General features: G+C 42.6%; 1 protein-coding gene across 11 annotated transcripts in view; it reads left to right on the top strand.

The window, feature by feature from the left end:
* MAP3K3 (mitogen-activated protein kinase kinase kinase 3) overlaps nt 1–12049 on the top strand; it is a 64594-nt gene that overhangs the window by 15971 nt on the left and 36574 nt on the right. For 8 of the 11 annotated variants that reach the window (XM_045586326.1, XM_036451637.2, XM_036451639.2 and 5 more), the window contains one exon: nt 9817–9857. The exons of 2 other annotated variants lie outside the window; for them this stretch is intronic. In XM_045586326.1, the coding sequence (XP_045442282.1) occupies nt 9817–9857 (41 nt within the window). Of the gene's footprint in view, nt 1–8863; nt 8950–9816; nt 9858–12049 lie in introns of all 11 variants that reach the window. One more of the 11 variants, XM_036451640.1, reaches the window with a different exon arrangement.

Here is a 12049-nt window from a genome sequence, read left to right as displayed (position 1 = left end):
GCTCCTTGCCAACTAGTTCACAAATTAGTTCACAAACCTTTGTTTAATAAACACTGATTTTTTTTTTTTTTAAATTCTTACAAGCCATGTGCAGTTGTTGAGTTCAGACTTTAAGAAGTTCATTGCTGCATAAGTTTGGTGTCATTGTTTGTTACTCTTTTTTTTTTTTTTTTTAATATATTTTATTGATTTTGTACAGAGAGGAAGGGAGAGAGATAGAGAGTTAGAAACATCGATGAGAGAGAATCATCGATCAGTTGCCTCTTGCACACCCCCTACTGGGGATATGCCCGCAACCAAGGTACATGCCCTTGACCGGAATCGAACCCGGGACCCTTCAGTCCCCAAGCCGACGCTCTATCCATTGAGCTAAACTGGTCCCGGCTATTTGTTACTCTTATTGCCCCTACTGAGGTCCCAAATATGGAGGTAACCCTGGAGACCTGCACTGTTCTCCTGGGTGAATCTCTCATATTCCCTTTAATAGATGGGCTGTAATGGGCAGGGGACTCTTGAATCTAGATATGAATTTTTGTACTGGAACTTTTAGCTCAGCAGCTATGGCATCTCTCTGTTTAGTTCAGCATGTGCCTATTGTTTAAATTTCTTAGACACACAAAAGAAATATAAGTTATATTTGCTGTACCCTGGTAAGCATGCAATCATCTTGGGAAATGAGAAATTCATGAAAAACAAGAAACTAAGGTAAATGTGACTGACTATGCCTAAATATATGGTACAAGTATTGAACGCAATAGGAACCAGGAAAGTGAAAGATGAACTTGGACCAAGGGGTTATGGAGTCATTTCTGGAGGAGGTGGGACTTGAACTGGGCTGTAAAAGTTTAGTTAGGTGGAAAGGAAGAAGAGTGGCATTCCAGGTTGGGAAACAGAATGGTTAAAGGCCTAAGGAAAGGGATGAATATGGCATATTTCAGGAAATAGGATGGACATTGATCTGTCTGGAGATAGGGTTCCTGTTGAGAACAAGCAATGTGAGATGGACTTAAATTCCAGAGAACTTAGAATGATAGCTGAGAGCTTAGACTTTATTCCATAAGGTCATGGGGATCACTGATTACTTTTTTAACGAGAGGCCTGGTGCATGAAATTCATGCACGGGGGCGACTGGGGGTGGGGGTGTGTGGCCCTCAGCCCATCCTGCACCCTCTCCAATCTGGGACCCCTCGAGAGAAGTCTGACTGCCCCTTTAGGCACGATCCTGGATCAGGCTTAAAGGGGCAGTCAGACATCCCTCTCGCAATCCAGGACTGCTGGCTCCCAACTGCTCGCCTGCCTGTCTTCTTGATTGCCCCTAACCGCTTCTGCCTGCCAGCCTGATCACCCCCGAACCACTCCCATGCCAGCCTGATTGATGTCTAACTGCTCCCCTGCTAGCCCGTTTGCCCCCAACTTCCCTCCTCTGCCAGCCTGGTCACTCCTAACTTCCCTCCCCTGCAGGCCTGGTGCCTCCCAACTGCCCTCACCTACTGGCAATCTTGTGTCCACATAGGGGCAGGATCTTTAACTACATGGGGGCAGCCATATTGTGTGTTGGAGTGATGGCAAATCTGCATATTACTCTTTTATTAGATAGGATAGTGCACAGGTGGGGGCCAGCTGGTTTGCCCTGAAGGGTGTCCCTGATCAGGGTGGGGGTTCCCTTGGGGCATGGGGCAGCCTGAGTTGAGGGGTCTGTAGTGGTTTCCAGCCTTCCATGCCCCCCAGTGACCCAAGCAGAGGCCCTGGTATCTGGGATATATTTACTTTCTTTTTCTTTTTTTAAATATATGTTTTATTGATTTTTGTACAGAGAGGAAGGGAGAGAGATAAAGAGTCAGAAACATCAATGAGAGAGAGTAATCGATCAGCTGCCTCTTGCACACCCCCTACTGGGGATATGCCCGCAACCAAGGTACATGCCCTTGGCTGGAATCAAACCCCAGGGCCCTTCAGTCCCCAAGCCAACGCTCTATCCATTGAGCCAAACCTCCCCGCTGGGATATATTTACTTTCTACAATTGAAACTTTGTAGCCTGGAGCGGAGTCATGCCTCCTGTTCACTCAGTGGTGGCAGCCGTTTCTGTTTGGATTTGTTTACCTTCTATAATTGAAACTTTGTAGCCTTGAATGGAGGCTTAGGCCAGCAAGGGCAGGCAGAAAGCTTGGCTTCCTCCCTTACCGGGGAAATGCCTCCCTCCTATTCTCTGTGGCTGTAGCCATCTTGATTGGGTTTATTTGCATACTCGCTCTGATTGGCTAATGGGCATGGCTTGTGGAGCAGAGTGATGGTTAATTTGCATATTATTCTTTTATTAGGTAGGATAAGGAAGGGACATGATGAAAGCAGTGGTTAAGATGATTGAAATTGTAGAGGAATGTAAACTATGTTGGAAAGGGGTTGCCAAAAAGTACAGTTACTTTTGGAAACCAGGAGTGAGAGAATAAGGGACAAAATGAGTGATGATGGAAAGAGTAGGTAACAAAGTCTTGAACCAGAGACCTTTGAAGGGAGAATTGGAACTTGCTGTCTGGCTGTGAGGAGGGGAAAGAAAGGAAAGGATCAAGCAGAACTCTGAGGTTTGAGCCTGTAGCCAAGAGAACAGTGGTTCCAAGGTTAGAAATAGCAACACTAAGAAGGGAGACTAGTTTAGGAGGGTACTTGATGCAGACTAAGTTGAGTTTGTCTAAGTTGAGTTTGATATTACATTGAAAAATTCAGACCGTGCATCTATATGTACATGGGATTTTTTGCAGGTTCAGCATCCCTTATCTGCAATTCTGCAATTCAAAATAGTACTGTAAACTGAAAGGCAATTTTTTATTTTTTGGTAAATTTGTGGCAAACTTATTTGGCAACAAAACCTGGTGTGGCTCGGTTGGAGCGTCATCCCATGCATCGAAGGTTCTTGGGTACGATTCCTGGTCAGGGCACATACCCAGATTGCAGGTTTGATATCTGGTGGAGGTGTATGTGGGAGGCAATCAATGTTTCTCTCTCACATCAATGTGTCTCTCTCCCTGTCTTTTTTTCTCTCTCTCTCTAAAATCAATAAAAATAAAAAACCATATCCTCGGGTGAGGATTAAAAAAACACACCTGGTCTGAATGAATATAGGGTGTAGAGTCTTTATTCCATTTGTTGTGATACTCATACTTTTCCTTACTAGTTTATCAGATACACCCTAAATCTTAGTGACTTAACACAATATGTCCAATACAGAGAAGGGGAGGACAGGATTCCTCAGTCACTTAGGGACCCTAATTGAAGTTGGCTCCACTGATTTGGAACATGTGGCTGCCAGGGAAGATAGTCTGAAACTCAGTTCTGTTCCCAACTCTTGATCAGATATACTCACAAAGCCCAAAACTAACTTCAGGAGAGGCTAAGCAATGCAGAGGAGTACGGAGATTCCTGTGAGCATTCTACCTCTGCCATGGGAGTGCTGCCCCAGACACCCTCCTCCTGGGGGGAGGTGTCAAATAATACGTAGAGCATGTACCATACGACCTCTCTAAATCCTAAAGTGCATTCTGAAACACTTTTGGCCCCAACAGTTCTGGCTAAAGGATACTGAGCCTGTATTAATATTATTGAGCAATTATGATATATCAGTTCTCAGACTTTAATCAGTTATTTCATCTAGTTCTTTTTTTTTAATAATATTTTTTCTTTTTTTTTAAAATATATTTTATTGATTTTGTACAGAGAGGAAGGGAGAGAGATAGAGAGTCAGAAACATCGATGAGAGAGAGTCATTGATCAGCTGCCTCTTGCACACCCCCTACTGGGGATATGCCCGCAACCAAGGTACATGCCCTTGACCGGAATCGAACCTGGGACCTTTCAGTCCCCAAGCCGACGCTCTATCCATTGAGCCAAACCGGTTTCGGCATCATCCAGTTCTTTTGATAGCTCCAGGAAATAGATACTATCACTATTCTCACTTTACAGATGAGAAAACTGAGTCACAGAGAGGTTAGTAACAAGTTCAAGGTCACAGAGCTAAAAGGTTGTAGCCAGGGTTTGAAGTTAGCGCTACATTCGCCTCCTCCTCCCCCTCCCCCTCCTCCTCCTCCTCCTTCTACTCCTCCTTTTCCTCCTCTTCCTCCTTTTTTAATGTTTTTACTGATTTTAGAGAGAAACATGAGCCTCCAACATGCACTCTACTGGGGATTGAGCTCACAACCTGGGCATGTGCCCTGATGAGAATTAAATCAGCGACCCTTTGATGCATGGGATGACGTTTAACCAACCAAACTACACAGGCCAGGGCTAGCACTGCATTCTTAACAACAACATATCTGCCTTAGATAGGTGGCAGACAGAGGAGTGGTTTTTTGTTTTGTTTTTGTTTTTGTTTGTTTGTTTGTTTTAGTGTCCTTTTTCCCCCCCATTAACCTCTCCCTGGATGAAATTTTATTTGAGAGATTGGAGCTGAATATAGAGATTTTTTTTTATTTCTACTGAGGAGAAGATGTGAGGAGGGATCAATCCAGTAAAAGTCAAATATCAGGACAGGTCTTGTGTTGGGGGAGGGGTGGGAGAGGAAATGAGGAAGAGGAACCAACAAAGAAGCAGAAGTGGTTAGAGTGGTGGCAGGTTTCCCTGGGCTGGCATAGAGTCACAGAGGCGGGAAAAGAGAAGCTCATGAAAGGGGACTTGGCCAGTTTGAAATGCCTCAGAGAGGCAAAGAGAGTGTTTGGCAGGAAGGAATTGAATTAAGTTATCTTTATCTGAACTTTCCTTATCCATGGCTTATTCTTGTCAGCCTGAAAAGGGAAACTGATTTGGGAATTTGGCAGATTTTGGCACTTGGTGTGGTACATGGAAGTTGGTCATGAGAGTGCTCTGAAAGGCTGTCACCACATTAGAGAAGGGCTTCTTTGCTTATACTGCTTACCAACCACAAGCTTGAGGAGGAGTGATCTATAGTTTGAGACAAAAGTTTAATTCCCTTTTCAACTAAATGCACTAATTTCTGACTAATAGAATAGTGCTTAGATAATGGCCCATCATGAATATATTTGGTTCCCTCAGTCCCAACGGACTGAGGGTATTCCTTCATAGGTGCATCTAATTATCGTCCCAGTTTAAAAATGAGAGCTATTGTTACATGCTTGTTATTGCTATAAAAATTAGATAAAAATCAACAGAGAAAAACCTAAGGACATCTGGAAAAACTATAGACTTGAGTTAATACATCAGGATTGGTTAATTAGTTATAACAAAAACAAATGTTCCATACTAGTATAACATGTTAATACGTAATAGGAGAAAGTATAGAGAGGGAATATGTGGGTATTCATTACTATATCTGTTCAATTTTCCTATAAATCTAAAACTTCTAAAAATAGAATCTATTAATAAAAAATAATAATGAAAGACTACACCCCCTCCTGCTCACAGTCCAAGGCATCCTGGACTGTGAGCAGGAGGGGGTGAAAGGATGTGGTAACTTACCTGCAGGCACAGACAGGTCTGCAAGCTATGGTGAGCACTTGGACTACTACAGAGCCCGTTGTGGAACTAGGGATGTGGGAAGCTAAAAGAGGGCATGTCAGAGCTCGGCTGCAGGTGTCGGGCTTTGGAGACCTCTTGCTTTGGTAACTGGTGAGTGTTTCAGGGGAAGGAGAAAAAGAAGACAGTGAAAAACCTGCTGTCACTCGTTATAAATCTTGAATCTACAGGATAATTTCCTTTGCAGCAGCACCTCCCCTCCTTTCTGCTACACATACACATATCTTCACCCTCACCTAGAATGCAGACCTGGTGGGGCACAGTGCCTTCCCCACTTACCTCCTCCATCCCATCTACTCACAACCCTAACCACAACCCTCCCTACTGGTCCTCCAGTTCCCATAGCTTGTTGCATGATTGGTACCAGTCTCCCGGTCCTGACTCCATTATTACCCTAGATATGGGGAGTTTCCATCTCCTCCACATGAGTTCCAAAAAGTAATATCACAAAAGATCATTTAATGGTTTCCTTCTTTCAGTGCTCCCATTGAAGCCCTGCACTGTGAATAAAATAAACCTCCTTTGCCTATGTAATGCTTAATTTGTAACCTAATATGGTAGTTAAGAGCTGGGCTTCCTCAGTATGAATCCTGGTTTTTCTTTTACAAGATTCATGACCTTGAAAGAACTTATTTAATTTCATTGTAACTCAGTTTCTTATATAAAATAGGGATAATAATAGTACCTGTTGCTTTACCCGGTTTGGCTCAGTGGATAGAGCGACAGCCTGTGGACTGAAAGGTCCCAGGTTTGATTCTGGTCAAGGGCATGTACCTTAGTTGTGGGTACATCCCCAATAGGGGGTGTGCAGGAGGCAGCTGATTGATGTTTCTCTCTCATTGATGTTTTTAACTCTCCCTCTTCCTTCCTCTCTGTAAAAAATCAATAAAAAATATTTTTAAAAAATAATAGTACCTGTTGTGAGGATTAGTTTAATTGATATATGTAACACTAGAAGCCCGGTGCACAAAACTTGTGCACTTGGGTGGGGGTCAGGGTCCCTCAGCCTGTGCTCTCTTGCGGTCTAGAACAGTCCTCTCTCCTTACTGCTCACTGCTCCTTAGTGCTGCTGCAGAGATGAAGAGGCTCCCACCACTGCCGCTGTGCTCGCCAGCCTTGAGCCTGGCTTCTGTCTAAGCAGCCCTCCCCCTGATGGTCAGTGTACATTATAGTGACCAGTCTTTCTGGTCATTCTACCATAATGATCACTCAGGCTTTTATTATATAAACTAGAGGCCTGATGCGGGCTCAGCCCCTGCTGCCTTGTGGGCCCCCCCCCCCCAACTGGTCGTTTCAGAGGTCATTTTGCCGTCCAGTCTAATTAGCATATTAGCTCTTTATTATATAGGATTAATAGATAGATGCTTAGAACAAGTCTCAGTAAATAGTATATGCTCAGTAAATGTTACCTGTTGTCATATGTTATTCATGGATGAAATGGCCCATATGTTATATTAAGGATGAGAGGGCTATATCAGGGCTGTATTTGGAAGAACTGTCACATCACAGACCTGCTCCTCAGGGAAGCTTTGGTCTCCACTGTTTAGTAGGCGACCTTTTCAGGGCCATTAAGTTCTCTGGCCCCCAGTTTCCTTGTATCCTATTAATAAAAGCCTACGTGGTCATCATGCCCTCATGCCTTGACGCCCTCATGCCGCAACGAGCGATCACCAGGAGCTGCGGGTGGGTGGGGATTTGACACTATGCATAGTGGCAGGTCTTGTGGCTCCATGCCACCAGGCCTGGGGGGGTCCCGAGGCTCTGAGCAGTATGGAGGCAGGACTCCCAACTCCTGCCTCTTTGGGGCAATCCATCAAGGAGCCCCAGATGGGTGGGCAGGGCCTACCTCTTTGGGATGATCGATTGCGGGACTCCCGCACTGTGAGAGGGTACAGACCAGGCTGGGGCACCCTTCCTCACCTCCTCACCCCCAGAGAACAAATTCCGTGCACCGGGCCTCTAGTTTAAAATAATGGGTTAGCAATGTTTCCCAAAATGTGGTACGCGTGCCCCCAGGGGTACGGGAAGAGATTGGTGGGGATATGCACTGCACCATGCTTAGCTGCGCCTAATTCTATGTTCTCATGAGTACGAGGGGTACTCAGCGTTATGAAAATTGTAGAAGGGGTACACCTATGTCAAAAGTTTGGGAAACACAGAGAGGTTGGTATACTTATATTTTAATTCAGTGATTCTCAAGGTGTGATTTAGGGACCTCTAGGTGGTTCCCAAGACCTTTTCAGGAGTCCTTGAGGTCTAAACAATTTCATAATAATACCAAGATGTTACTTGCCCTTTTCAGCTTCATTTTCTTAAGAATCTAAAGTTTTCCACAGGCTACATGATATCTAATATTACAACATATTGAAAGCAGAAGCTAATATGAGAATTCAGCTGTCTCCTATTAAGCCATGCATTGAAAAGATTTGTATTCTCTCACTAAAACCTTTTTTAAAAATGTTTATTTATTGATTTTAGAGAGAGAGGAAGGAGGAGACAGACAGACAGACACGTCGATTTGTTGTTCCACTTATTTATGTATTTATTGGTTGCAGCTTATTGTGTGTCCTGACTGGGGATTAAACTCACAACCTTGGTGTATCAGAACATTGCTCTAACCAACCCAGCCAGCTCTCACTAAATTTGTAAAAATCATAGTTATTTTATTAAATAAAAAATGTATTTACATTAACATGCACTGGTTTTTTATCAATACTTTAAAATGAATAAAATAAATGTTCTCAGTTTTAATTTCTAATATGGCAAATATTAGATATAATTTACATAAGCCAAAGATCTTTGGGATTCCCCACAATTTTAAGGGTGTAAATTAGAACCACTGGTCCAGTTGTTCAGTGGACCGGAAGAGAATTCTAGGTCCCTAATCTCTTGGGAAGAGGAACTTTATATGTATTCATCCTACCTTTCAGACTCTCTTCCTTTTTTGTCTGCTGTGTTCCTCATCTTCAAATTCTTTGAAAGCCTCTACTTTTTTCCATGCCATTTTATAAACTCTTTCTCAATATGATTTTCATTCATTGACTATGAATTCTTTCTCTTCTCTATATTATTTTTTGATTTCCTAATAATCTTACTTTCCTCCCCTTCTATACGAGTTATTCTGTCATACTTCTTCCCTTTTCCTTTCATTTTTAACTCCCACGAGTTGTTTGTTTGCCCTTCATAATATCTCTTACTCCTTGATTTGTTCCTTAACATATTAACACTTCTACTTCCTTTTTTTTCTGATATTTACACTCAACTCTGTTCTCTAATTAATCCATTTAATAAATATTAAGGCCAAATATTACATATCATTCTCTTGATTATCTCTGGGTACAGAAACAAAATAGATGCAATTCCTGTTCTCCTGTAGATTATAGGCTACCCATGATGGTCATTTAGGATAAACCTGGGGCAGTTATAAGGTACCGTATTTTTCGGACCATAAGACGCTCCGGACCATAAGACACACCAGTTTTTAGAGAAGGGAAATGAAGAAAAAAAGATTCTGAAACAAATAGTGTCCTAAAATATTTTATGTGCATTAAAACCCAACATCACAGTCATAAACACATGTAATAAACCCTGTAAAGTAAACAGCAGCATTTAGAACCATTTTAGAGCCGGGCAAGCACACAGAGACCATACAGAGCCGGGCAAGTAAAAAAACTTTTTTTTTAAAGTATATGTGTAGGCTATATTTGGACCATAAGACGCAGGGACTTTCCCCCCCACACACACTTCTGGGGGGGAAAAAGTGCGTCTTATGGTCCGAAAAATACGGTAATTTGTCCATGTTATCCCCTTGGGGGTAGCCTTGAGAGGATCACAGAGATCAGTAGTAGCAGTAGCAACCATTTATTGCATGTCTACTGTATATAAGGCATTTTACTTCTATTATCTTATTTAGTTCTCATAGCAACTCTGCAAATTAGATATGTTTAGCCATATAACTAGGAAGTGTCAGTACTAAGATTTCTTTTTCTGTTCAATCATATCAGCCAAGACAAGAAGGAACGGTATCCTGGCCAGGAAATTATATGGAGGGATGAAATGCCAGAACATAGAACTAATCTGGGGCAGCCACCTAGGAATCTTGTCCTAAGAGCTTTGTTGCTCCTGAGCTTAGAACTGGAAGACTACAGCTCATTGGAAAAGGGAATGCCCAGGGGGTAGAGACACTGGAAAAGGACATCAGAGATATTTGCTTAATGTTGCTAAATGACTGCCTATTGCTTACCTGGGAGTAACACATGCCAGAGTACCGCTAACTTGTCTTATTTCTTTGGCAGAGTGACGTCAGAATCAAGTTTGAGCACAACGGGGAGAGGCGGTAAGTCTGCTTTCTGATTAGTGGTTGTGTCCCTGGAGTGATTCTTGTGGGGTCACTGGCTGGATAACAGGGTTGATTGGACATAAAGGGTAAAGTTTCACCCTTGGCGTGGCCTACCAATTGAACCTTGTTACTATAGTCTATATGGAAGCCATTTAAACTGCTGATGTTTTTCTCTCCTGCTTTTATTCTGTTACTGTGAGATCTGCTAATTTGCTAGGGAAAGAAGTTAGGACTTCCGCCCTTCTCAGAATCATAACTTCCACAGACACTGACAGCGTACCACTTGCACACATTAGAGGGAGTTTAGGATTCTCCTGTGATGTGCCATTCCCATCCCTGGTAGAGTGGCCCTAATTTTGTCCATGTCGGGGCCAGGGTGATGAATTGGAAGTTTTATAATATCTAGGTTAGTGGTTGGTAAATTCATTAGTCAACAGAGCAGCAAACCGCGGCTCTCGAATCACATGTGGCTCCTGATCGAGGTCATGGGAAGCTTCTGCAGATGTGAAAGAGTTCAGATCATTAGAGAACATAGAAAGAGGGAGTTTTTCAGTCTATATTCAGTATCTTATCTTGTTAGAATAGTGAAAGTAATATTACAAAATCTTGATGTCCTTTTCTCCATTGTCAGTATTTAGTGTTTTGGTTTTCTTTTATTTTTTTGTAGGAAGTTAAGGTAGATGTTCTTAGTGACAAAAAATATGACTCCACTTAATTTCTCATGCTAGTTAAAGAAAAACTTCTAAAAACCATAGATAACTCTGGTCATGGGATATTTGGGACCCTGTGTGTATGTATGAGTATGTGCATAAGTGTGCCTTTCATATCTGTTTCCCACTCTTTGCCTTTCTTCCATTCATATCCCCCATTTTTCTTTGCTCCCAGGATATGGAGAGGATACTACTGAGTATAAGGTCCCCCTACTTTACAAGTTTCTCCAGACATTTTTAGTATTGGCACCTCTCTGCTGCTGGCAGTTTTCAGTCCACTTTGAAGCTAGTCCATAGGATATTTGTGGCTATAGCTCTTCCTTAAAAAGATACATCTACAAACCCACAAGGTAGTCAGAGCCTGCTTAATGGAAACATTTTGCAAAAAGTGGTCTGCAGAGCCACAGTCTTGCTGCTGCCACAGGCCTGGAAGGAGGAAGGCCTCTGAGCCCTGTCCCCAGCTGCTCCTCTTGTGTCTTGCCAAGAGCTAGGAAGTTAAATTGTCACTTCATTATTGCTGCTTTTCACACTTCTGACCTGACTGGGCTTTGGAGGCATGGCCAGACTTGCAGCCCAGTGTTTTCAGTAGATATGAAATCAAAAGCTCAATTGTGTTGGAGCCTAATTATGCAGTTATGCTCTCCTGAATTCCTGTTCCCAAAGTGGTATGCAGTTACAGTGAGCAGACTTACACTGAGAACGTGTATGTGTTTAGTTTCAGAGAAGCTGCCAGATCGAAACCACAAATATTTAAGGTGGTCAGGCAGGAATGGTCTTTTGAAGCCCTGAGCAGCAGAGCATTGGTATCAAGGTTTTGAAAACTGCATTCTCTTTTTATGGAGCTGTTTTTAGGAGCCATAGCATTTCACTGTTTGTGTACTGTGTGTGGAACTGAGGACTTTATAAAGTTGGTGCAAGGAAGCCAAGTTCAATCTGCTTTGTGCCAGAACAGCTCTGGTTTTGTGTATTTCATGTCTTAAAATTTTGTAGAGAACGTTATTGTGGGCTTTCTCTACTTTTTACAGGGAATATAGACAGTATTTATCTAAATAGTCCCTTATATAATTAAAATTTATAGAAAAAAAGAAAGAAGTAGTGACTTTTCCCATTCATCTATTCCAAGTATCCATTCTGGAGAGCTGATTTCCCCTTTGCTTTGGAAGGTTGGGATCCAGACTTCTGACCTTTCTCCCTCTTTAACCTCAAGAGGGCAGAAGAGGAGGCCTGTAGATTAGGATCTCCTTCTGTTTGAAAACTTTCATGTCTGGACACTGGTAAGATGATTGTCATGGGTGTTCGATCCCTCTTTGAAACACTGGCCTAAAAATGCTTGCTATTCACTGGGTTGGCAGCAATTTAGATCTTACCAACTCTGGAAGTCCTGGTTTCTGATCCTGACCAAGCTTTTGGGCTGCTCTTGGGGGCTTTGAATGGCTTGTCTCCAGGCCAAATGCAGGAAAATTTATTTCTGAGCCGATC

This window comes from Pipistrellus kuhlii, unplaced genomic scaffold, assembly GCF_014108245.1.
Source record: "Pipistrellus kuhlii isolate mPipKuh1 unplaced genomic scaffold, mPipKuh1.p scaffold_m20_p_22, whole genome shotgun sequence".
NCBI classification, from domain to species: Eukaryota; Metazoa; Chordata; class Mammalia; order Chiroptera; family Vespertilionidae; genus Pipistrellus; species Pipistrellus kuhlii.
This window is presented reverse-complemented; position numbering and strand designations above follow the sequence as displayed.